This window comes from Alosa sapidissima, chromosome 22 (genome assembly GCF_018492685.1).
Source record: "Alosa sapidissima isolate fAloSap1 chromosome 22, fAloSap1.pri, whole genome shotgun sequence".
In the NCBI taxonomy this organism is placed as follows: domain Eukaryota; kingdom Metazoa; phylum Chordata; class Actinopteri; order Clupeiformes; family Clupeidae; genus Alosa; species Alosa sapidissima.
Genome location: NC_055978.1, coordinates 1340049 through 1367453, shown reverse-complemented (window position 1 = coordinate 1367453; position 27405 = coordinate 1340049). Strand labels below are relative to the sequence as shown.

At 42.7% G+C, this 27405-nt stretch overlaps 1 protein-coding gene and 1 long non-coding RNA gene across 10 annotated transcripts in view; one reads left to right on the top strand and one right to left on the bottom strand.

The window, feature by feature from the left end:
- The window catches only part of LOC121696861 (protein unc-80 homolog), a 239077-nt gene that overhangs the window by 190625 nt on the left and 21047 nt on the right, over positions 1–27405 (top strand). For 6 of the 9 annotated variants that reach the window (XM_042077933.1, XM_042077929.1, XM_042077928.1 and 3 more), the window contains 7 exons: positions 310–433; positions 4623–4829; positions 4981–5165; positions 12585–12750; positions 21978–22157; positions 22287–22428; positions 25239–25295. In XM_042077933.1, the coding sequence (XP_041933867.1) occupies positions 310–433; positions 4623–4829; positions 4981–5165; positions 12585–12750; positions 21978–22157; positions 22287–22428; positions 25239–25295 (1061 nt within the window). The remainder of the gene's footprint in view (positions 1–309; positions 434–4622; positions 4830–4980; positions 5166–12584; positions 12751–21977; positions 22158–22286; positions 22429–25238; positions 25296–27405) is intronic. The other 3 variants (XM_042077934.1, XM_042077932.1, XM_042077931.1) reach the window with 1 other exon arrangement.
- On the bottom strand, positions 21169–22804 carry LOC121696883. The gene is made up of 2 exons (XR_006026345.1): positions 22227–22804; positions 21169–22136 (listed from the first exon to the last, which is right to left on the bottom strand). It is a non-coding gene; the product is annotated as an uncharacterized LOC121696883 (long non-coding RNA).

Below are 27405 nucleotides of genomic sequence, written 5' to 3'. Positions count from 1 at the left end.
GAGTGAAATAAGTGTCAATTGCGTGAGTCTCAATTGCGTGAGTCTCATGCTTAGTGTTGCCAGCTTTGGTTCTGGAAGGCAGCTGCTCTCCTCTCTTTCCAGCACTGTGTTTTGTAGACTATTTTGTCTATCAATGAAGTCAGTTCTCATAGCGAAATATATATGTCTGATTCTCACAGGACAAAAAACTGGGCTCATCCTTAACTGTGGGCCCTTCCTTAAAAGTATTTTAAAGTAAAAAAAAAGTGGGTAAATTGATTTTCAGATTTTAAATATTTTCCATGTTAATGTAAACTTTCCCCTCTACAGGCTCTGAAGGATGACTTCCCACTAAGCCATGTGATATCCCCTTTCACCAATCAAGAACGACGAGAGAGTATGCTGCTCAACCTTCTGATCCCATTTGTACTCACAGTGGGGTCTGGAAGCAAAGGTTATAACTTTATTAACTGATAATACTGTTGACAATTTTATCTTTATTTGTACATTTCTTCAAAGCTGTTGTTGGAATGGTTGGCAATGTATCGTAACACCTCCAATTATCACCCATTTCGTTCTAAAATTCTAAAACGACGATGTTTTTTAATACTTCAAAATAACATTTGATAAATGAACCTTACATTTTTCAGTAGCCATAGGTGTGTAGATTTGAACAAAATCTGGTTTGGTTCTTACCAGGGCTTTTACTCCCTGAAATATCCGATTTTGTTTACCACGCTCGGAGGTTAGTGCTGGCCTGGTGGTTGGTCTACTTCCACCCTTTCACACGGCACATGAACAGTTAGACCAAAAATTCTCGTCGCAAATCAAAATTCCACTGGAGCTCCAAGCGGATTTGTACACGCAGCCTTACAACACTGTTTACAGCTCTTCGAGTCACGGTAAAATGTCATTTTTGGTACATAGCTAATTTAGTTACATGAATGGTGTGGGTGCTTGCGTTTCTTTAGGAATCCGCCATCTTGATTTGTATAGAAATTAATATTAAGTGACACATACACGTAAGAGGTTGGACATACGTGACGGTTGGTAATATGTGTATAGATACTTTATTCATCCCCAGAGGAAAATTACAGAACGTTACGTTATCATTTGACAACTTTTCGTTCAGTTTCATTCAGTTATTGAAAACTTTATCAGCTACATACACAGCCAAAGATGTTACTTACTTTCATTGTTGGCTACCAATGGTGCATTTCTTCCGAATGCTTTGTAGCTGATCCTACTGTAGCTGACCTCAATGTTGCTATGTAATGACATGTAACGTGAAGTCGCGCATGGATGTGGAGGTCTCCGTCCTGCAGGCTGTAGCCAGAGCTCTCTCAACTCCGCTGCCATGTACTTAATAAACGTCCCCTTGATGTCCCAGGTCTAACGTTATTGTCGGGCCCACCAAATGCGAGTGTCATCCGAGGGACCTGACGGTGACGTCCTCAGAAAGTCCTGCCCGGACGTCGCGCAATAACCAAAGGATAACTTTCTCCGGACGTCAATAACGTCACCGGAACGTCCGCTAGAGAACATGACATTAGGGACCAATCAGGGACATTGTGAATGTCTGCATAAGGTCCGGGGGACGTCCCGTGTTTGTCGGGAATGTCCATAAGTACAGTTATGAGTAAAAAAGTGGAATGGCACAGGGAGAAAGGGAAAAAGTCCCCATATGCTCGTCTTTTCTGCAGTATAAGAACTTTTGACAGTTGACAGTTTGACAATTACCCTAAGTTTCTGATTGGATATTGGCAGCAGAATCAACTCCACTGATTGGTTCATTGATAAAGGCGCCTCTGAGTACGGAGGTGCTTCCTCCCTACGCCATTCACCCCCATGTTTTTCACAAGTCGCAGCGGTTAGGAGCGTTTACAATAGACCTCCTCTAGTTTGCCTACAAAAAAGCTACCATCTTTGCCCATATATGGAGATCCGGTATCTTGAGATTTTTCCTATAGGAATATAACGTGGGGATTTGGAATTATCACACCTGCTACACTTTCGCGGGGACGAAGACATCGGAAAAGCAAACGTTTTGCTCTACACTCTTTTGCCCTCTGCCTTCCAGTGGATACTGTGATCTCCTGTACATGAAGGCAGCACACTTTCATTTTTGCTACCCCAGAGCTAACGGTGATGCAATTTACCATTAAGTTAGTTAGCAAGTTTAGCCTAGAAATCTAGACTCACCCGGGCTAGTCTAACAACTCTCCATTGGCTTGCGAGCTGGAAAAATGAAACTTCGATAGGGCCAATCAAATCGTGTATAGAGTCGTTAGGCGGGCTTAAAATAATGATTGATGGCAGAGTTGCAACGGTTTGGCTTGAATTCCCTGCTACTTGAAAACAAAGAAGATGAATGTTGCTGTTGGCGAACAGCGTGTCACGAGTTAAGCTTTTTTTAAGCTGCCAAAAGTTTGAACTAGCCCAGGGGTTTTCAACTGGTGGTCCGCAGCGTCATTGCAGGTGGTCCGTGATATGCATTCCAGTCTACGTAATTTCACAATTAATAACTTGTTTCCATCATTAATTTTTCCAAACCATTTCCAGAATTTTTGAACTTGAAAATACTATAGAGGAGATGAGATTCAAACTGACACAGGATAGGCTAGCTTTGCACATGGTCTATCCCATGGGTTCCCAAAGTGGGGGTCGGGACCCCCCAGGGGGTCGCAGGACGCCGAGGGGTGGGTCGCGAAATGATTTCCATAAATCAAATAAATTTGGGAAAAATAAAAGAGCTGTCACTTGACCGCACTTTAAAGACTGAGTTCTGGATTTCAGTCGAGAGGGAATATCCACAGCTATTCAAGGCCGCGATGGACGTACTGACGCCGTTTGGCTCCACATACCTGTGCGAAAAGACTTTCTCTGCACTGACATATATTAAAAACAAATACAGATTGCGTCTAAATGTGGAGGATGATCTCCGTGTGGCCGTCTCCACAATTAAACCAAGAATGGACTTGCTGTGTTCCACGCATAGCGCGCATCCATCTCATTAGATGAGATTAACGCTGAAACATGATGCAAATTGTAAATTTGCACAGCAACAATGTACATATGTTTACAACAGTTTGTGGATATTACCCTGACTGAGATATTCTTCTGTAAAAATGGAAATTAAAGTAATGTTTCAAAGTTAAGTTTGCACGACAGCAATAATGTGCACTCATGTTACATGGATATTATTTTTTGACTAAGGTATTCTGCTTTTATCATATAGTAAATTTCTATATGTAAAATCATAACAGGCTGCTCTATTCTTTTGTGTTGTTGTTAAGCCTGTGTTTGGATAAGCCTAGTGCGTATGACCAGTGCGCACATTTTATTTTAGTTTTTGAGTCACATCCAGGGATAGTGGGGGTCGCCAGTCTCTGGCACGGTTATTTTGGGGGTCGCGGGTTGAAAAGTTTGGGAACCCCTGGTCTATCCTGTGCTTTGCTACGTATGTTTTGCGTCCCCAACGTCACATACACACATATGGTAGGCTACAGTCTCTGCGCGAAACAGACCAGCATCTCGCACGGAGTTCACGTTATTGAGATTTCGTTGAAAAGAAGCTTAGTTTGGTGAAATTTGGAGTGGAGTGGAGCTGTTAACTGTTTCTAACTAAGGTGAAGTTAGTCAGCACCAGCAAGGATCGCTATGTCAGGACAGATGGACAGATGGACAGGCTTCTGCTGCATGCTCTCCAGACAAAGCTAGGCCTACAACTTCAGAGGAAACATAGTGGAAACGAGAAAGAAAATACAGTGAAGATTATGTTAAATATGGATTTAAAGTAACGATTGACAAAACTGGAGAGGATGTAGCCTATTTCCAGCCAGTTTCTTGCAACAGATTTTGTGTGATGTCAAAGGACAGCTGCTCATGAGAAAGAGTGCTGTTAGATGTCATGCACTCTTTGCAACTATACCTCTGTTAGAGCGGTTTTCCACACTGGCATATCTAAAGCAAAGGAAAAGGCTGGAACATAGACTGTATAAAATAGGGCTCAGGAACCAGAGAATAATATGATCGCTATGCACCACTATATCACCACTATGTCACTGCAGGAGTGAGCACATTCAAAGCGCTTTTAATAAACTTAATGTTTACATTTATGCATTGTCTGAAGGGATCTGTAACTCTCGAATCCCATTTTGAGCTGCTCCCGCTACTCATCCAGTCTGAGGGTGCACTGGCTGAAATGTAAAACGCTATATCCAGCATTTTAATACATTTTTCATAAATATTTTTCTGTATTTTATCTGTCTTGTCTTATGTGTGAATTTATGGATTTGAGTTTGCTAAATCAAGCTTAATCATCATCATCATCATCTTTACTAAATTATGTACTGTAGGCTAGTATTAAGTATGCCATTTGTAAATTAGAATGAAATACAGTAAGCTGGTTGGAAAATGATTCCTTCACTAAATAAATGTATATTGTATATAGAAGCATCTCAACCCCCCCCCCCCCCCCCCCCCCCCCCCCCCCCCCCTCTTAAGCACTGTGGGGGATTAATTATTTTTATAGGCACTATATGTTATAAGCACAAAATGTTATACAGGCTTGAAAAGGGGTATTATTTTGATGTTGAAAAAATTATGTTTATGATTACATTGGTTTGCTTTGACCCTCTCAGATAGTCCTCATCTGGAGCAACCAGAGGTTTTGCTTCTGCTTCAAACGGTTTTGAACATCCTCCTGCCCCCACGCATCATTAGCACTTCCCGTAGCAAGAGCTTTATGTTGGATTCCTCTCCTGCCCACTGTTCCACCCCTGGGGACACAGGAAAAGACTTGCGCAGAGAAGGATTGACAGAGTCAACTAGTCAAGCTGCCTATTTGGGTGAATATAAATATATATTGCATATATGATATATCACATAAAATACTGCTTCAGCCACTCACATTTAGGGTACATTATTAAGTCTGGCACCACAAAAAAAAAATGTAATTGTGTTGTGAGAATATGTATGTACATTAATCTGTTTTCTCAGCTCTTAAGGTGGTGTTGGTGTGTTTTGAGAGGCAGTTGGGCAGCCAGTGGTACCAGCTTAGTCTACAGGTGAAAGAAATGGCTATAAGGAAGGTGGGCGGAATGGCATTCTGGGATTTTATTGACTTCATTGTACGCACACGCATACCTATCTTTGTCCTGTTGCGGCCCTTCATTCAGTGTAAGGTAGGTGTAAAATCTTCCTCCCCTTTCAATGTAACTGTTATATAAATCATATAGCTCTTATAAAGAAAATTAGATATACTGTACATTTTATATTCTATTAAAACATGCAGCTGTGTGTCATGAGTAATGGCTTTTGCACAAGGTGTCCATATTTTTGTAGGACAATTAAAAAAATACAACCTCATGTTGTGTCGACAACACACACACGTCAGAAATCTAGGCTTGATCTTAGATGCGTTCTTAACTTTCAGAAACACATATCTAATATTTTCAAGACTGCATTTTATCATCTTAGAAATATATCTAAGGTTAGATGCTTTTCAACTCAAGCAGACTATGAAAAGCTGGTTCATGCTTTTATATCTAGTCGATTAGACTATTGTAACACACTTTTTGCAGGACTGACAAAACAGACCCTAAACAAACTCCAGCTTATCCAAAATGCCGCAGCCAAAGTACTAACCAGAAGACAGTTTTTTGAGTGCTACCAGAGCAAATAAAAGAGGAGGGGGGATAGCCACAATTTTCAAGACGTTCAGTGCAATCAGTCATCATTCGGTGACTTTACTTCATTTGAATATCGGTGTGCACGCATTAAGTCTTCTCCTCAGATTTTATTACTGACAATTTACAGGCCTCCAAGACATTTAGCTAAAGTTTTTCTTGAAGAGCTACAGTAGGTGAACTGCTAACAGTCATTTGCATAGAGTTTGACTGTCTTATTATATCTGGGGATTTAAACTTGCATGTGGATAATCCTGAAAATAATTATGCCAAGGAATTAATTGCACTTACCAATACTTTCTCCCTAACACAGCATGTACAGGGGCCAACACACTCTCTCAGCCATACGACCTTGTTATCACAAAGGGTCTCAATGTCTCTACAGCTGTAAAAGACATGTCTGATCATTTCTGCGTGTTCTTTGATGTGTCTATGTCCACACACTCAGAACAGAGATATGATGGTAAAAAGGATAATCATAAACGATCAGACAAGTGCTCTCTTTGAGCAAACATTTTCACAGACGTCAAGTCAACTGTCAGACATGGTAGAAGACTTATTTGATCACTTTAATGCAAAAATTATAGATGACATTGCTCCATTACAATTCAAGAAAATAAGAAAATTAAGGACAAACAGAAAGCACCATGGAGGCAAAATCCAGCAGTTAAACTCCTAAAAAGAGAGTGTAGGAAGACTGAAAGAAGATGGCGTAAATACAAACTTCAGATCCACTATGAAATCCATAAAGAGATGCTCCGCACATATAACTCTGAAATATGCAAAGCAAGACAGTCTTTCTTTTCTAACATCCTTAGTAGAAGTTCAAAAAACACTTGTATTCTATTTTCAACTGTCGATAAGTTAACAAATCCCCCATCACAATTAGCGCCTGAACTTCTCTCAACTAATAAATGCAATGAGTTTACATCTTTTTTCAAAGGTAAAAGTGACAAAATCAGACTCAACATTGAGCTCAGTTACTAATTCAACATCCAGAACTCCCAGTTACAAATAGAGGGAAACTTAACTTGATGTCAGAGTTCAGCGTGATAGACTCTCTGCCTACCAATTTCTTCAAAACTGTTTTTCACCTTATAGCGACAGATGTCCTTCAAATTGTAAATGTATCGCTGCTGTCTGGCCCTTTTCCTAAGTCACTGAAAACAGTGGCTGTAAAGCCACTTCTCAAGAAGAATGCTGTATGCCTCCATCCTAAACAAATACAGGCCCATATCTAATCTACCTTTTATTGGCAAAATTATTGAAAATGTTGTAGTGAATGTGACATACATAATTCACCTTTGTTATCAAGTGTGGTTCTACACACCATTCATTATAAACGCAGCACTTTGTTCTTCGCATGGTTCTTCATGCAGTGATAAACTAATATGTATACCGCGAACGCTGTTACCCCCAAACTCCCCGAATTCTGGAAATCGTCGGCGTCGGCATGGTTCGCCCAGACTGAAGCATAGTTCGCGTTGCGAGAGATCACCGCGGATACAACAAAGTACTACTACGTTGTGTCGGCTCTCGGAAATTCAACAGCATCCAGAGTGGTGTGACTAATTAAAAATCCTCCGGCAACTAAGAAGTATATAGCCTGTTGAAAACTGTTGAACTGTCAGATGCTGAGAGAGCCAGCAGGCTTTTCTCCCTTCAAGGACTGGGTGACGGCAAACCATCTGAGCTCATGGATGGTATGCTGGATCTCTTTGGGTGAGCATAGACCCGATTTTCTTCTCATCCAACTTTTTCTGCATCAGCTGCCTTTCCAAGTCAGGGCTGCACTAGCCAACACCACAATCACTGATTGTCAGAGACTGGCTGAAGAGGCTGATACATTTTTCCTGGCGAGTCAGGGGCATTGTGTGGCCACGTTTTTCCCCGAGCACATCTCTCCTGTGATGTTGGACGACTCCACACTCATCGCTGCAACCACTTCTCGTCGGCAGCAGTCTTCTGGCCCCCAATAGTCTTCAGGCTTGTGGGCAGGCTATCATGCAAAGTTTGGACCTAAGGCTAACAAATGCCGTTCGCCATGCAGTTTCGGCGGGTCGGGAAATGCCAGGGCCGGCACTCAGTAGTGGCCATGAGTGTCGGCCGCGTAGGCAGGCTGCTTTTCATCCGTGACAGCATCTCTGGATGATGTTTCCTGTGCGACACGGGAGCACAGAGGAGCGTCCTGCCTGCATCCCGTTTGGACATTGCAACCGACCGCCACAGCCCCCCTATGGAAGCTGCCAATGGTAACCCATCTGCACATATGGAACGAGGTACGTTTAATTGTGTTTCGGAGGACAGCGGTTTGGTTGGGACTTTGTTGCGGCAAAGGTTGCCGTTCCCCTTCTCGGCGCCGATTTTCTGTGTGCACATGAACTGTTGGTGGACGTAAAGAACCGCCATTTGATTGACGCCGTCACGTTTTGTTGTTATATGTGCACGCTCAGCGGGACTGACTCCATACGACTGTCTAGTATGCTCTCAGCCTCCGAGGACTTCCACCGTCTATTTGCTGGGTTCCCAGGGCTCACTCAGCCCATTTTTTTCTGCATCCGCCGTGAAGCATGGTGAGCTTGCAAACATGGAACGCCTGGGTATAGTCCGTCAATCCGACAGCCTGTGGGCATCACCCCTCCACATCGTCCCCAAACCAGCCAGTTCTCAACATACAGGATTTTTCAGCACACCTGGCAGGTTAGGTGATTTTTTCCAAGGTGGACCTCGTCTGAGGATATCATCAGGTGCCGGTACAACCACTGGACATTCCCAAAACAGCAGTGATCATGAAAAACGCAGCCCAATCTTGTCACCCGCCTCACCCCTCTGTTTTACGGGACCTACCTTTTCTTTTTGTGTACCTGGGTGACATCCTCGTAGTGAGCACGTCCAAATCTCAGCACCTGGTGCACCTCCGAACCCTTTTTGAACGACTTAGCCAATACAGGCTAATTGTCAACCCCGCCAAGTGCCAGTTTGGTCTCTCCACCATTGACTTCCTGGGACACAGAGTCACTAAGGATGGTGCAGTCCCTCTCCCATCAAAGGTGGAGGCGGTCACACAGTTCCCACGCCCGCTCACTGTCAAATACCTGCAGGAGTTCCTCGGCATGGTGAACTTTTACAACCGCTTCATCCCTCGAGCCGCTCAGCTCATGTGCCCCTTGCACGAAGCCTTGAAAAGTAAGCCCAAGCACCTTGTGGACTGGTCTGAGAGCAGGGACAAGGCTTTTGCTGCCACTAAGGCAGCCCTGGCGAACGCCACTATGCTGGCGCATCCTTCTTCAACAGCCTCCATCACCATGAACTTGGATGCCCTGGACTACGCTGTCGGTGCTGTCTACAAGCAGTGGGTAGGCGGGGCCTGACTCAGAAAATCAGACCACAGACCCAGACGTGCAACTCCTGAGGACCTCGACTACAGGGCTGCAGATCGAGGACCTGGTTTTTGGCGATGCTGTCACCCTGCTCCTGTGTGACGTCTCCACAGGCAGTCCTCGACCAGTCGTTCCCACAGGATGGAGACGACAAGTTTTTAATGCCATCCATGGTCTCTCCCACCCAGGTTCGAAAGCGTCATAGAGACTGGTTGCAGCAAAGTTTGTCTGGCACGACCTCAAAAAGGACGTTAGGGACTAGGCTAACACCTGTGTTGAGTGCCAACGGGTCAAAGTACACTGTCACACTAAAGCTTGTTCCCGGTTCCAGAGAGACGTTTTAAACATGTAAACGTAGATCTGGTCGGCCCTCTGCCCACTGATGTCGGTGGCGTCTGTTGAGATGACACGGGCATTTATCGGCACCTGTGTTGCCCGTTTCGGCACTCTTTCAGATATATCCTCTGACCGAGGTGCGCAGTTCACGTCTGAGCTGTGGAACGCTGTCGCACAGAGCCTCCGAGTGAAACTCCACCGCACGACTGCAAATCACCCTCAGGTAAAAGGACTCTGTGAACTTTTTATAGGTCAATGAAGGCTGCCCTGCGTGCCAGCCTCAAAGACAGCAACTGGGTCGACAAACTCCCATGGGTGATGCTGGGCATCAGGACCGCGCTAAAGGACAGTCCTCATCCGCTTGTTTATGGACAGCCACTGCGGGTTCCAGGGGATTTTGTCCCTAGCACCACTCTCTGACCCCACCCCCTGCTCTCCTCCCTCCCAAGCCTCCCACACTCCATGCCCCACACCCGTATCATGACGGGACACCTACCGCAGTTGGGTCTCATCGACTTACAGTACAGCACAGCCGTTGTGGACGGTTAATACGCCCACCTCCCCGTTGACTGATCTGGTGTAATGAATGTGACATACATAATTCACCTTTGTTTCACCTAAACTAATATGTTATGCATGTAATTTACTGTCCTTAGTTACTTCATGTAAGTATGACTGTTCAGGGATCGCGGCCCCTTTAAATGTTATGAATGTGTGATGACGTTGAGCCCCATGCCTGTTTTGTTGCTGGACAGCGCCATTTTTGATTTCAGTGTTTTTTCCTATGAAAATAAACGACACACGCATTTGTGTGCTCAACGTGAGAAATTGTCTGTTGCGATTTACTGCAATTTCCACAAAGTAGTCTTTAATCAACTAACCACCATCAAATGGGTATTTTGATTACTTTCAGTCTGGTTTCCGGGCAAATCACAGCACTTAAACAGCTCTCAAGGTTTTCAATGACATACGCCTCAACACATATTCAGGTAAAACATCAGTCCTAGTGCTACTTGACCTTAGTGCAGCATTTGACACTATTGATCACAATATTTTACTAGAACACTGGGTTGGATTTACAGGATTAGTTATCAACTGGCTCAAGTCATATCTACAAGAAAGGAGTTTCTGTGCCATCGGAAACTGTACCTCAACACCAACGTCCTTGACCTGTGGCAGATGTCTTGTTCTTATAACAGCTGTTCACTGGTACACCCATTTATAATGGGTTTATTCAATTAACCTACCTAGTAGTAATGTCTGCATATCATGATTACACTTTCACTATACTCCAATGTTGAACTGATGTGGTGCCCCCCACCCCCGGATTTGTTTTGCTCACCCGTGTTGTTCTGTTTACCAATACACAATTCCGTCACTCTTGAATTTTATTGACAAGTGGGCATATAAATGCTATGACAGTAATAGTTATTTATTTCATTCAAAACAAATTGTACATTAAAATATGTTAAATACATTAAAATATGTAATTTTGTATGTGTTTGTATGGGTCAATCAAAGTTTCTACTTGCCCTATATGAATGCGTAGTATAGCTCTTTTGGTGTAGCTAGCATTGTATAGCTAGCATGGTGCCCTTTCGGTTTCGTCACCCCCTCTTGCTGCTGATTGGGCAGGTAGTCTGCCGACCAATGGAAATGCTGGTGAACTATCACGTTCCAGACTAGTATCTTCCTTTGCGGACGACACAACACTGGTGGGCCTCATCACTAAGGGCGATGAGGCTCACTACAGAGAAGAAGTAGACCTGCTGGCTAAATGGTGCAAAGACAACAACCTCCTGCTAAATGTCAGCAAGACCAAGGAGATTGTTGTCAACTTTCAGAGAGGCCACAAACAACTGCCACCACTGTCCATCGACGGAGATGCTGTGGAGAGAGTGAGCAGCACAAAATTTCTGGGGGTGCACATCAGCGACGACCTCTCCTGGACCACCAACACAGCATCACTGGCGAAGAAAGCCCAGCAGCGCCTCTACTTCTTGCGCAAATTGAAGAAGGCAAGTGCCACGCCTCCTGTCATGACTACATTCTACAGAGGGACCATCGAGAGCATCGTCTCCAGCAGCATCACAGTGTGGGGCGGAAGCTGTACAGATCAGAACAGGAAGACCCTCCAGCGCACTGTTAACACAGCTAAGAGGATCATTGGAGCACCACTCCCCTCCCTGCAGGACATTTACACCACCCGCCTCACCCGCAAAGCACTAATGATTGTCAAGGATACAACCCACCCTGCACACAAACTGTTCAGCCTCCTGCCCTCTGGAAAGCGGTACAGGAGCCTCCGCTCCCGCACCACCAGACTGGCAAGTAGCTTCATCCACCAAGCAATCAGGATGCTGAACACTCTACCCACTCTCCCATCACTGACAGCCCCCCCCACCCACCAGCCAACCAGGAACCTAGGAAACTAGGATCCTGTCTACCAAACCCCCCCCCCCCCCCCCCAACACCGCCATGTGGAACTGCACTGTGACTGCGCAGCCAAACGTGTTGCTGCTTCACATCAAGCCTGATATACTTGAATTACTGCATACTGCATATCAATGTAAATATACAGGTCACACAAGCACAAGTTTAAACTTCATGTAACTGTTAAGACTATAGAAATATACAACACAACTACCTCTATTTTTTTTTTATATATATGTCCTATATTTCTATTTTGATACATACATGTTCTATATTTCAGTCTTGCACTTTAATTTAATGTTTATTGTCTATGGCTATGTCCATAGTATGTCTATGTCTGTATTTAAAGCATGTCTATGTCTGCATGGGAAAGTAAGAAACGAAATTTCAATTCTTTGTATGACCAGTGCATGTAAAGAAATTGACAATAAAAGCCGACTTGACTCGACTTGACTTGACCGACTTGACTTCCTGAAAGGAGATCTAGTAGGTGTGGCCAGGCTACAAAAAATAGGGCCCAGGTTAAAATGTTCCCCTTTAGCTCTCAGCAGTCACTTAAATCACAGTTATATTGTTTTTCAAAGTAAAAGTATAAAATCTACAAGGCAAAAGTTAGTAATTCAATCATCAATACTTCTAATCTAGAAACGATGATAGTTATTATTTTCATATGTTCAATTCTAAAATAAATTCAGGCATACTGTAAGTCATACAGTACATTCAGACTGGTTTATTCTAATTTGGGTGTTTCTTTGTGTCTGCACAGCTCCTGACACAGCCTGCCGAGTCTCAGGAAGAGATCACAGCGCGGCACCACATTGCGGATCAACTGGAGAGACGCTTTATCCCGCGGCCACTCTGCAAGAGCTCTCTGTTTGCAGAATTTAGTAACGAGCTGAAGATCCTAAAGGAGGCAGTGCACAGTGGCTCAGGTAAAACAATATATATTCATTCATTCATTCATTCATTCAGACGGATGGACAGACAAAGAAGAAAACTGTATCAGTAAATGTTTCCACCTATTTCTCTTTACTGTAAAAAAAGACAGTGGCTTATCACACTGGACAACATGGACATAATTAATTGTTGGATGCATTACCCAGATATCCTACTTCCAAAACCACTAAATGAGTATTAATACCATTTCTAGAAAGCGTTGTTGGCTAACTTCCATCACAATCTTGGTTTGGTGGTTGGAACGACAATTTGAGAGCATCATTCATGGATTTGCTGATTTGTCCTCCTATCTGAACACCCCACAACTGAGTATTTTGCTTCTCATGATCACTGAAAGGGGTCTAATAAGCCAGATATAGATGAACAGATAAAGTATTCTATATGTCTCTCAAAGCACGTCATAAGCACTGATGTTAATGCAGTTAGAGCTGGTAAACTCAACTCCTTTTACGGAGTGTAGTGATTAGATAACTCACTAAATAGATCTGGATATCTTGAGGCCTTTGAGTCATTTAAAGTCAATGTCACCCAATGCATAGAAATTCTGACAGTGAATGAATCTTCCCTGCTACAAATAGCCTAAATAAGGGTGTTTTCACAATTGGTCCCTTTTCAGCTTTCTAAACAAGGATACAAGGAAGTTTATTGTCACATGTATATAGTTACTGAAGTAAGAAATGCAGTGAAATTATGTCTGGTGTCAGCCTATTTGTGCATTTATGGGGGGGGGGGGTAAAAAGTGCAAGGGCTGCATAAGAAAGGTGGGGGAGGATTGGGATTGGGGGGGGGGCACCAACAAGGAGCACCCAAGAGCAACAGGGGCAAGGAAAAACTCCCTTACCAAGGAAGAAACCTTGGGGTCTGCCAGGGGTCTTGGTGTGTGTGTTGGGGGGATGACAAGGGAGATGGGATAGTGTGCTGTGTATGTGGGGAGAGGGCAGTGTGCAATATGTGTGTTGGAGAAGCTTCCTCATGAGACAATGTGCTGTGTATTGGGGGGGGAGGGGGGCAGTGTGCTGTAAGTATGTTGGTGATGTGTGTTGGAGAAGCTTCCTGATGAAATAATGTGCTGTGTATGTAGGGGAGAGGGGGGGGGGGGGGGGGGGGCAGTGTACTGCAAGTATGGTGAAGGGACTTACTATTGCAAGCTGAGTACTGTATGTATGTGAGTGATGACGATGCAAGCGAAGATGTGTGTGTGGGCGGGAGGGGAGTGGAGCAGTGACTGTGTGTGTGTGTGTGTGTAGTGTGTGTGTGGGTAGGTGGGGGCAGTGTGCTGTAAGTATGTAGAGGATGTGTGTTGGAGAAGATCCTGAAGACAATGTGCTGTGTATGTAGGGATGGGGGGACAGTGTGCAGCAAGTATGTAGAGGAGGCTTACTGTAGCAAGCAGTGTGCTGTATGTAAACAAACTCAGATCGATGACTCAGCATTTTTTGTGCATATTACATTACATTACATTACATTTGGCTGACGCTTTTTAAGCCAAAACGACTTACAACATGGTAAACAGTTTAAAACTTAAAACAATTCACCCAACATTTCTAAAACAGTTTAAAAGGTAGAGTACAATAAGAGCAATCCGTGAGTGCTGTTTTTATAGTCAAGTGTCAGTTCTAGTCAGGTGATTGAGAACCCTTAGAACGCAGATGAGCCAATGACAGTCCAGCCTCCACTGATTCGGACATCAGCTTGAACAACTCCATAGGAAACAACAGGGAGGAGGCATACAACTACAAATTAATGGTTATTTATGGAGTTTATTTCCTCAAAAAACCCAGACGGATAACCATGGTCAAAAGTTGTGCATGGGGGACGTGTAATACCGATAGCCGTTACCCAGAGAGGCTAGAAAACGGGGGTATATTTCATCAACAGCCTACAGGACGACCTCTTGCGTTTGCAACAGCTTGACATAATGTAGGTTACTAAGCCAACAACGTGGGCATAGTAACCAGGTTCCCTGTCAAAAGATGAAAATGCTCATTAGCCAACTACTATATTCTTACTACATCGAATGTTAACGTAGTCTAACATAATCAGTCTTAATCTTTCACTAGCTAGCTACCCAGATAGCAAGAGGCTGGCGGTCCACTGTCAGTCCATTGGGGCTATAGCTGGCTGTCCACTGGCATTTTGCTCATCGGTTCTCTGGCGGTCCGCTGGCGGGTTGCAGACAAATTGCCCAATATTTTGCCACTATTGGTTTAAAATCTTTTTCATTAGTTCAGTTATACTCCATATATCATTTTATTAACTTTTCTTAATATTCGTGACAAATTAAATTTAAAGAGATGGTGGTCCAACGGCGGGCCACAAGTGGCATACCGCTATCTGCCAATCTGATTTTGCTATCTGGGTAGCATTAACGTCAGTGGTTTTTGCACGGTGATCTGTATAGCAGGGCTGTAGTACTCGAGTCCGGTCTTGGACTCGAGTCCGGACTCGAGACCGTTTTTCTATGGTCTCGGACTTGTCTCGGACTCGCTAGTATTTGGACTTGGTCTTGTCTCGGTCTCGGCCACTGGTCTTGCCAAATATGGCTTTTGGTCTCGACCGAGTCCAGGTGTCTTTAGGGCCAACAAAAATTAACGTGTTAATCGCCGCGATTCATTTTGAAATACATAATGCGTTACAAAATATTAACTCAATAGTGTTTACCTTTGTGGGGGGCTGATGTCACGTAACGGAAGCCGCAAAACCTAAAACCGCAAGCCTGAGAGTTTATTTTACTGTCTGTGGAGTTAGCTGAAGATAAAGAGGAACCAACATTTAGCCAAATAGTAGCTTTACTGCAAACTGCTTTTCACTCTTGTTAGATAACGTTTACAATGTCAAAATGCACCAACTGCAACAGTTACATAAAGATAATACTTTTCAGCTCCTCTCCATTAAGATCTAACTTGAACGTATGCTACTCCATTTAATTAAGAGCGTGTCTGAACGCACACGAGAATGTGCTTGCAATGACTGAGGCAGGGACTGAGCCTGTGATTCTCTGTGCATAGTAAGGTAAGGTGCTCTGTGTGAGTGAGTGTCATGGTGATGGTGCAAATGAGTAAGTCCAACAGCTATTTCATAGGCGAGTGGACTGCGACAGCCCTTTATAACCAAGGCCCCATTCTCAGGTACACTAACTCTGAAACAGATAAGGTGACCTTGTTGTAATGTTCAAGCATCCACAGTCCTTTTCAATTTATTTGGAGTAAAATTGAGACATGTGTAAACTGACACAATACACGCCCATTAAACAGGTGTACCCAGTGACCTGATGTCAGGTCAGTTCAGTAGCTCCCTTTTCTTTTGTGGAATCAGAGTAAAAAAATCTAGCCAGATAAACTCGATGACCAGGTGAACATACGTGAAAATGTTCCAGTTGAAGAACTGAAAATGTACGTCTTGCATATTTTCCAAATTATTTTTGAGTGCAACACACTGGTCTCTATTGGATCAAAACACGAAGGGAACATTTTTGTTGTTGTTAATGATGCATTTGTAAAATTGGCAAATAATAAATATAAATACACATAAATACACAAATAGGCTGACACCAGACATAATTTCACTGCATTTCTTACTTCCAGTAACTATATGCATGTGACAATAAACTTCATTGTATCCTTGTATCCTTGTACCCCTGGATGGGTAAAAACCAGAGCACAAATTCCTTGTATATGCAAGTATACTTGGCTAAAAAACCTCATTTACATTTGGTCCACTTTCTGATCCCCTGAGTCTGAGTTTGGTTCTTTTTATGGACATTATGTGAAAACACCCCGAAGAGACCTTCCACGAGACCTTCTTTTACTGTCTATACTTCAGGCTCAAATATTGAGCGGACGTTTATACGCGGTTGTGAGGTGTCTGAAAAAATAGTTCCACAATAGCAAATAAGACGGCTGGAAATCATACATTGCGCCAATATATTTGATCAACGAACACCACTAACCACTCGGTGAGTTGCACAGTTTTGAAAAGAACGTTAAGGGTTGTTTTAAGGACATGTTTGTGCATGCCTGTAGGCAGCCACTCTGTAAAGCAGTAAAGGCGATTCAAAACGAGTCAGAAAAGTCAAGACAGGACCAATCGTCAAAATTTCACTGTCCACCATTCTAGTTCATCCAAAACAAACCAGAAAAGGGACTCTAAGGGCTGTATTTTGGGCACCCGCGCATGGCGTAAAGTTCGTTTTTCACCCGCGCAAAGTTGAATTCGGTATTTTGCACGTTTATTTTTTAAACATTGCGCCCAGGGGTGTGGCAATTAACAACCTAGGGAGGGTCCTAGCGCGTTGTCTAAAAATCGCTATCATACACCACCTAAACCTGGTCAGAAGTCAATGGCGAGTTGTTCATATGCTATTTTAAGAGCGCATGTCAACAGTCATATTGGCAGGTGCACGCACCATCCTTCTATCATTCATGAACGCACACCAGCGCACGTCCATGCAAAGCATTACAAATTGCACGATTACAATGGGAAACATAATTAGAATAAAGATATTACGAAATACTGTACATCTCATGATGATATTCACCATCATTTGCAAATTGGTAATGACGGTTAAAAGTGATTAGGGGAGAGGCGAGAGACACGTATGGAGCACAGCTGAAGACGCACTGTCACGAGATATAAGCAACTCCTCTGCAGGATGAATGTAGTTTTATTTAGTCATTTGAGCAATATTGGGGTAAGTGTTGCTTTTTCCAGCCTATGTTTTCGGTGGTAACCCATTGTCAGTCAATAGTGAAAGTAACTGCATATAACTGTCTTGTCGTTGACTGACTCCTTGATGAAGTTAGTTTCACTGCCAATGAGTTCAAATAATAGACGAGTGCAAATGCGTGAAGGCTATGCTAGGTTTTAGTAAAGCATGTGTGACCGGATCAATAGTGGAGATTGTTTGTGTCGACTACGCCACCCTGGACCTAATGCCCAGGGACTCCAGAACAATACACCAGGTATCCTGAACCCAGTTTAGTCATCAATATGCACAGGTTCAAATACAAAAAGGCAGACGCGTGAATTCCAATCAAATCAAATGCCCGTTTATTGAAAGCACTGTTGGGGAGGGGGAGGGGGGAGTGTGGTGTGATCTGTTGCTGAAACTGAAAATAACTGGCAGGGGTTAGAAACATATAAAAATATACTTTATTTTAGTGTTCTTATTGTATCTTTTTACTGTCGTGTAGGATGCATGACATGAGTTAAATAGCACAAGCAATTCTAACACATCAGCTGGGAATGTTGCACACACCAAAATAAAACAGAAAATTATACTGGCAGGCGGGGCTTACCTGGATGGGGGGAAGCAGACTATCAAGGAAGGTGTCCACACGTGCACTCTCACTGCAGAAAAGTGTTACACCATTGTCACAGCAAGCCACCACCGATATTACACTCCAAAGTGAAGTTCACAAGCCCGCCACCAGGTGACTAGCTACCCCCCCGCCGAAGATAACCCACAGGCCTGCCAACACATAAACTGATCAAAAAGGAGCACAGCAACCACAAACACCAGCATGTAGGTTATACCAATTAAAGATGTAAAGCTATTGAGCCAGGGAAATAATCCTCGCTGGGATAAAAGCTAGGCATGCAGACACACTACAAACTCAGAAAACACGATCCCACACACACTAAGGCAAAAGCAAAACAGACCAGCAAACAAAAACAAACAAACAAACCCGCCTGGGAAATCCCAATCAAGCAAAGAGCAACACAAACAGGTCAGCTACCGCGACACGGAGGAGCTGTGATGACGTAAACACAAAAATAAGTGAAAACTAATGCTATGGACAAGACAGCAGCGTGACCGCACTAAACAAGCAAACTTGACGAAGCCATGCTACCAAACACTTGCAGTCACTGGTTAGCCAGTAGGCCTAAAGAACGCGTAAAACAGACACGCCGTGCCGTCGTCATAAGCTGCAGGGGAGAGTTATCTAATGCTAGACAGGTCAGGTTCCATACAGCCACGGCAGAGTAAGGGAGACGCAGAGCTGGCGATTGGCTCCTGCGTGAAACCCAGGGACAAACCGAGCGAGAGACAGAGAGGAAGACAGTCCGACCTACTAGGCACCTTTATACCATGGCCTAATACCAGGATCTGAATGAATGGATAGCTACATGCCTGCCCCGCCCCCTTCGTTAGAGACCAGTGTGTAAGGTAAGCAGGAGGAGACAGACAGAGCGAGAATGCAACTGGCTACACATGGTTTAAGAATGACTATTCCATACGGTCTCGCAAGCAGCCTCCTTCAAATGCGCCGTTGAATGCCAAAATACCGATGCATTTATTTGACATATCGCGTTTTGCGCCGTTAAAAGGAAATGACATGTCATTCTCATTGGTTTAAAATGATGTTACGCCCCAAACACACCCATATGACTGATTAAAAAACCTAGGAACACCTTGTTGCGCCATGCGCTCCACGTTTGATAACGAAACCCCTCCCAATGTGAACTGGACATCCTACTAAATTTGAATAGACTTTTGACGAGTGACGATGCGCTTTAGAATGTCATGATAGGGCCCAAAGTGCTAAATACCGGAATTACCGGTATTTATACCGGAAAGACTATTCTCAAAACTCAGTCACAGTCAACATCATATCACCACATTAAGTTATGGCACTTGAGATAATAAAACAAGATGAATATAAGCCATTAGGTGTTTGGTGTGTCGTGAGGCAAAGTGAGATGTGCTATGGAATTTGAGGGAGCCCATGCGGTTAATAACGTTCCATGTCAGCTGCGGGACATACAAATAAGTAGGCTGATCATTAGGACTTTAAAATTATATTGTTAGTCTACATAATTGGGGGCCAAGCAGCGAAGCTGCGAAGGCACCCATTGTGTTTCTCTGATTTCTTCTTCTTATTATTATTTAACATCTTTCCTCCGCCATTGGAGTCTATGGCAGCCCATAGAACCGTCTGGTGAAAAGTTGTGAAATTTGGCACACTGATTGAGGACAGTCTCATGAATAATTTCAAGTTTCATACCGGCACCTTGAGCGCTCTAGCGCCACCAACAGGCCAAAGTTGGACATGCGTTCACGCACGTAACTTTTGACCCGTATGGCCGATTGTCAAAAAGGAGATATCGTTGGAATCCTTGGACCAAGCCGAGTTCAACGCACCCTATGACGTCATTTCCCGCCATGATGGATTTTCCACCATTTTGCAATTAATCAAAAACACTAAAAAGTTTTCACAGGTCACAAATTTTGTCCAATCGACACCAAACCTGACACACATGATCTTCAGACCAAGCCTCACAAAAGATACTCCTTTTCGTCTTCAGAACTAAAACCGTTCGGCCATAACAGCCAATCAAAAATTGCGGCGAAGCCGCCAAACAGGAAGTGAGCGCATATCTCAGCAACCCATTAATCTATCATAACCAAACTTTGTACATGGACTCAGGACCCAATCAGGGGGACGCTCAAGAAATCTGGTGACCTTTGACCTCTAGGGGGCGCTGTAATTTAGAAACATGCCTTTTGGCCTGTAGCTGCTGTTGTGCTTAGAATTAAAACACACTAGTGGTGTCTGGTAATACTGTTGGAGGTCCTTAGGCCGACCCAAGCCAACTTGTGATGTCATCGTAATTGATTCGGACGCCATATTGGATTTAATCAAAAACACGTACAAGTTTTCGCAAGTCACAAATTTCAGCGGATCCTTACCAAAATTGACAGAGACCATCTTCAGCCCATGCCTTATCAGTGCATTGCTTTCTGGAACAATTGACAGAAGCATTCGGCTGTAACAGCCAATCGAAATTTGCGGCGAAGCTGCCAAACAGGAAGTGAGCTCATATCTCAGCAACCCTGCCATGTATCATAACCAACCTTACTACATGAATTCATGACCCCATTAGGAGGACGCTCAAAAACTTCGGTGACCTTTGACCTGTAGGGGGTGCTGCAATTAGCAATATTGCATTTTGATCTGTAGTTGCTGATGTGTTTTATCAATCTTTTATTTTTTGATGTGAAACTGATGACAACATGTTCCATCCATTTAATTCTAATGCGTGCATGCAAGGGCGGGGCGGAGCAGGACGGGCAGGGGTGATTAGGTGGGGGGCTGGCTGGCGGAGGCAATTCTCAGCCCTGTTTCAGCCCTACAAAATCAGTTATGTTTTGATGTGAAAGTGACTAGTTGAAAGTGTTGATTGCGGATGTCTGCTGAGTTCTATCTTGTCGCCATGGCTACTCCAGCCTATTCTGCTTGGCCCCCTCATTGCTGCTTGCAACTATATTTTTCCTTAAGTCTCTATCCTGTAATCAAACATTAAAAAAGCACTATCATGTAAGCGGCATAACTGTAATTCTGACATGCCTACATTTTTTCAGTATTATACATGAATTAAGACAAGGAAAATGTCTGCCATGTCGTTTATTGGCAAACAACTGAACACATATCCATTATACTTCTAACACAGCTCAAATGACAAATAGGGCAGGCTACATAGCGGTCATTGAGAACTTCAATTGACCATACCTGGTCAAGGCCCAATCAGTTTGTTTCTCTTGTCATCCAACAGTACAAAACCACAAAGCATTACAGAAGCATCACTGTAGTTCTTACATCCATCCAAAAGCCTATGCAACTAATGCAAATAACTAAAATATGGTAGGCTACATAGCTGCCATTGTGAACATCAATTGGCCAAACCTGGTCAGGGCCCAATCAGTGCATTTTTGTCTCTCTTATGTCATCAGACAATACAAAATCACAATGGTGTACGTACAGCTGCCATTATGAATATAGACTTTTAAACAAACGTCAATAACTTTGTCAGGGCCCAGAGGGAAATGAAAAAAGATTCTGCCTGTACAGCTGGCGGCAAACTTCTCTATTATATTTCTCCCGATGAGTGAAGGGCTGGAAGTGAACCTCCCCAAGTCATATTGCATAGAAATCTTGTCAAAGAACGGAAAAAATTCTGTTCCGGAACATTAAAAAATGTAAAGTTTCTGGTTTCGTTTCTGCTCCCAGCAAAACATCAAAAGTTTCTGGTTTTCGTTTTTTTCGTTCTGTGAACCGGTTCAAAGCCTTGCTTACGACTGACATTGAAAGGCAGATACATTTATTATTATTTTTTAGGCTCACAATCAATGAATGAGATGCATGTTTCAGAAGCTTTGTTTGATTTCCATATTTTAACCTGTTGCTCTTTTTCTGTCTAGCATATCAGGGAAAGACGTCTATTAGTACGGTGGGAACATCCACATCAGCCTACCGCTTAAGTCTGGCCACCATGTCCCGTTCAAACACTGGCACAGGGACGGTCTGGGAGCAGGACAGCCAGCCATCACGCCAACCATCCCAAGACACACTTAGCCGCACTGATGAGGAAGATGAAGAGAGTCAGACATGTTTTAGTCTTTCACTCTTTCACATTTAACTCTTACATTATAATGCTGTCTGTCACTTACATGCTCAGTAGATCAACTGACATGTCTCATCTCTGATGTCATTCATCTTTCTCGTTCCAGATGATTCCATGAGTATACCCAGTGTTGTAAGTGAGCATGAGGCATTTATTCCAAGTGCTATCACTCATCGACGCTTTTCCAGCCATGCCACTGGAACTTCACAGCCTGAACACATCAGTGGCACCATGCTTCCGAGCCACAGGTGCATACCCATTTAGACAAAACACATTACTCAGGCTAAACAGAAACACTAAACAACCACACAGACATTCACTTACAAAAACAGTGGTCCACATTAATGAAATGCTTGTACATCAGAAAACTATATATACATTTATGCTCGCATAAAGTATGGAATAGAGTACCATGACGTAGCGTTGTCAAAGCAGCAATTTCACTGGATCTAAACAAATCAATCTAACCATAGTAATTCACCATAGCGGTGGCTTCCTTAATCTATTTCAATAATTTTAAGTTTCTAAGACATTAGTATATTTTTCTTACACTGTAGGAATCACATACTACAACATATATTCATACCAACACAATCAAATTCGTGACTACAGAGTTTTATTTTAGCATGGATTTCCTCCGTAAAAAAGACCTGCATGTAACTTCACAGCATGCGGTTAAAATCCTTAAATTCACAGACGTGTTTTGGCTTTATTTTTTTGGCAAAAACTTCACTCTTAACAGCTACCAGACGTGAAATATCCACTGGAATTTTGTTTCTTTCTACTGTATTACACCTGCCTAATCTGTGTTATGTGGCTAAGCTGCTGCCTAGCAGGTAAAACGAGTTTAAATGGCTATGGCCTACATTTAAAACAATTTATTAACTAGAAATGATGCCACATGTCTACATTCAATGCTATTTAAAGGAGCGATTTGTAGGATTGTTACCGAACGTTCTGTAGGCCAAAATCAAAACACTGGTGAACGTTCTCAAGACTACCTAGACGCGAGCCTCTTCTGGGTTGCCAGATGTAATGCAGACTTAGTTAACGTTAGTTGACCTGCAGCTGCTTAAACGTTTCTCCAACCATGACCCAGCTACACATTACGGAAACAGTGAAAACAAAAAATACCTCTCTAACCAACATAACATATTTAGCTGAAGTTAGCGATGCAGATGAAGTTTAGCCTAGGCTACCTGTCATGGAGAAATATGGCCAGCTCCGCGTCAGACTTTATATTCTTCGTTTAACGAAGACGTCGCCATCTCAGGAAGCTCCTCCGATGTCCACTTAATTGGTTTCTTGTTTTAATTTTGGCAATGTGCCTGCCTCTCGTAGGATAGGCTACTCATTCATGACTACAACTGACAGCTGTTGACAGTTGGCTTTTGCTAATTTGGCAACCCAAATGGGGGGACGCGACAACCCATTATTAATACGCTATTCTAGAATTAATCATTCAAAACATAAACGAAAATTCCAAGAGATTCCGCCCCATTTTTTTTCACTGGTTTTACGGGGTTTTACGGGTTATAGTAATGTTGTCAAATAAGCCATTACTTCAATTCATCGTGTTTCCTTACTCTCTGATGACATAATGGTGATCATTTTTGGAATGGTTACAATTTATTTTCTATTATTTCCTACATACTGGTCCTTTAAGCCACTTCGAAAGTTTGTTTAGATCCAGTGATTCTGCCGTCATGGAAACGGAACATCACACTTCGGTAATCTATTCAGTATGGTCAGTAAGTCAGTATGGCTAAATGCAAAGTAAAAGGGGTTGAGAATGGTTATGATCATATATGACTGGCATTTAATCATTTGTGGCCACATATTCATTCCTTATGCCTATTTTGCCTACATGGCTAAATATTCCATCTTTAACGGCTTACACTGACTATTATCATAAATTGGTATGGTAGCCTATATGACATACTGTATGTCATTTTGTCCTTTAGTAAAACACAAATGTTTGCACATGTTCAAGCAGTCTTTGTTTTCATGGGTGGGATTACATCTAAAAGTTTGTTGCACTTAGCGCCCTATATTTTTTTGTTGACATACTTTGTTACCACTTTTTTGGCTACTAATTAGCAATTAGTGTCTATGCAGAGATTGGTGATATGCAAGCGTTTTGTTTATCGTATGTGAAACTTGTAAGATTATTTCTGAATCTCATCAATAATGATTATATTCATAAAGGAAGGCGATACCTTCTAGCATTCCTTCTCAGCCTGCTTGCCTAAGATGCAACACCGATGGACACCACCAGCTTTGTTTGTACTTCTTTCCAATCTACAGAACTGATAGTAGATGAAAAACTAGGTTGCTAGTGTTTGCATTAATTATTTAAAAGTCTTTTACGTATTTAAACAAGGGTATTTAGAGTAAATTGTGTCTGAGTAAACAGCAGACGTTCTTAGCTAAGGGTTTAACCAGAGCCATATAAAGGTACCTTTATACGGCTCTGGGTTTAACCATTAAACCACTGGGGTCTTTTCCGGTGTAGATTCCATGTATGCTGCTGCTACTGGTGGCAATATGAACTTGCCTTTTTAATATTTCCATTGTGATTAGTTTAATATGAATCAGTCATAAATGTTTTAAGTATCTAAATCTGGGTGAATTGACATGGAATAACCCTATTGCCGTTACTCTGAGCTTGTAAAGCTTACTGTAGATGTGCAATATAGGCCTATACCCCAAACATAGCAAGTATAGATTCCACCTCAACTTGTGAGTGCAAGCACCCCCAACTATATACAACTCTTTCCCTGGTTGAAAATGACAGAATTACCCTTTAATCAACCTGACCAAATATTGACATCAGACATGGGATGATTAGATGGCTCTCTCAGAAAGTAGTGTTTTTTTCTCATTGAGATTGATATGGTGAAATACACAGCATTATCTGTTCAACAGCAAATATTCTAGACTTTATGAACATGGCTCTGGGTGTGACCTTATAGTACAGCTCCTCCTCTTCAGAGGGATTTTTCAAGGGCAGTTAGCCTGTCCATCCTCTCCATAATGCTTTTCCTGCCGTCCACAGTGAACCCAATGTGCTAGATGAGTGCCAGGGACTGCTGGACGAGGGTAACCTGTCTAGGTACAATCAGTGTGAAGCCCTGTTTGTGTGTGTGTACATTTGTGTGTGCATTTATGTGTGTTAGGAGGTAGGATCTCTGTTTCACAGTCATCACAAAAGCCAAGATACTATTGTATCTCTTTGTCTCTGTCCTATAAGACCAGTGTAGTGCTTTTGTGCCCCTGACAACTGTTCTTATTCATCTTCAGTCTATACCATCCACTGAATCATTGTGAAGTTAAATGCGTGTGTAGTTTTGTTTTTCATGGGGAATTGGATTTTGTGCTTTTGATCTTTGATGTGGAACTGGAAGTTGTATATCATTGCATTCACAGCCATTTCAATACAGTCATATATCAACTATTATTTTTGTTCTGCTTTGGGATATCAGTGTGTGGGGCTGGGTGTGGCAAGTGGCAACAGGCACTCCGTTAAGAAAATGGGAAAAAAAGTGCATCAAGTATACAGTAATTATTTCACAATTATTTGTACAAAACTGAGATCGATGCGAATAAGTGGTGTGCTTCATGTATAAGAACTCATATCAAGAGCTTGTACAATGGCTTGCAAGCATATCCATATCCCCCAGAAAATCATCACTATTGTATGGTTTACATAACAAACACAAATATCGGAAGGCATAATTGCTCTACTGAAATTAAAAATAAACTACAACCAGTGGCTGAACAAGGGGAGGGGCTCAAGCCCCATATCTTTTAAAAAAAAAAAGCCCTGAATCTTTTTCGCTATGGACATAAATTACACTTCCATTCATCTCAGTTGAATTGCTCATCAAGTTCTAATCGCACAGATATCACACGCATATCATGAGAGACTGCACAATTTCAGCTCTCCAATGGTAAAAGTCACTAGACGCTTTTTATGCCTTTTATCAGACAGAACAGTAGAGAGTGACAGGAAGCGAGTGGGAGAGAGAGATAGGGTGTGATCGGTATTTCCAGGGTTAGACACCGAACAATCATCTGTGCCTTGGGCTACATAACATCTGCACATGTGCAAGCACAAATTCAGAGGAGTACAAGGTAAACCGATATTTCCACTAGGCTACACTATACACTAAAATACACCATCATTTCTGAAGAACGCCTGCACTTACAAACTTATGTTTAATCATTATTCTAATAAAAAAATGGAATAGAACTACATAAAATGAACCAGATTCATCACCACTGCAAACATCTGAAATCCTCCTCTGCAGCCTCTGTAAGACCCTCTACTGCCAGTCGTCTACCAGCGGAAAAAAATTCGCCAGAAGTCAATATTCAAAGTTTTCTCACTGGGGGTATGACCTAGACCCCTAGCATTCCTGTGTTACAGACTGGGCTAAGCCATGCATGTGTACAAGGTCTGGCTCTGTCCCTGACTACAACTAAAGTATTTTACTTTCATAACTACTCAACCTTTGTACATTAAGGCGTGGAGAACCACTCTGGTGCAGTCTTTGAAGTGAGAGAGTATCAACTCTGCACATTATTCTGCAGTACTTTTCATCTTTCTTGGTATGAAAAAGGTGGTTTGAATGGCACGCCTACAGAGCTTTGACTAAGCCAGAATCTAGAATATTTACTGTATTTGAGTCTGTCCACTGTTGCTTTAGCCTTAGCCCTAAGGTAATTATCCTACTGGTAGGTGGCTTTGAAGCCTTAAAGCCTTTACATACCAGACATGACACAAAATATTGAGAAAATACAAACAGGGTGTACACACCAGGACTGATGCGATTTTTATATAATGTTGCATTCTATTTTTGACTTGTATCACACAGGTATCAGGGAAAAGACATTTTAATGTGACAAACTGACTGTCATGATTCCAATGTACAAAAACAAAACCACTCTACCAAAACCACTACAGCTGAGAAATGTCCACCTTAGGAAGAAATTCAATAATTTCTTTTGCACACTAAGGGCTCTATCTTGCACTTTAGCACAATTGACTTTGCGCAAATCGCTTTGTGGGCGGATCTTGGGCGCTGTTTCTATTTTACCGGCGGGATTATGACTGTTGCGCCTGACGCAAATCTAAAATGGGGTGGTCTGTAGTAGCTACATTATTCATGGGTGTGGTTTGGGCGTAACGTGCAATAAACCAATCAGAGCATCATCTCACA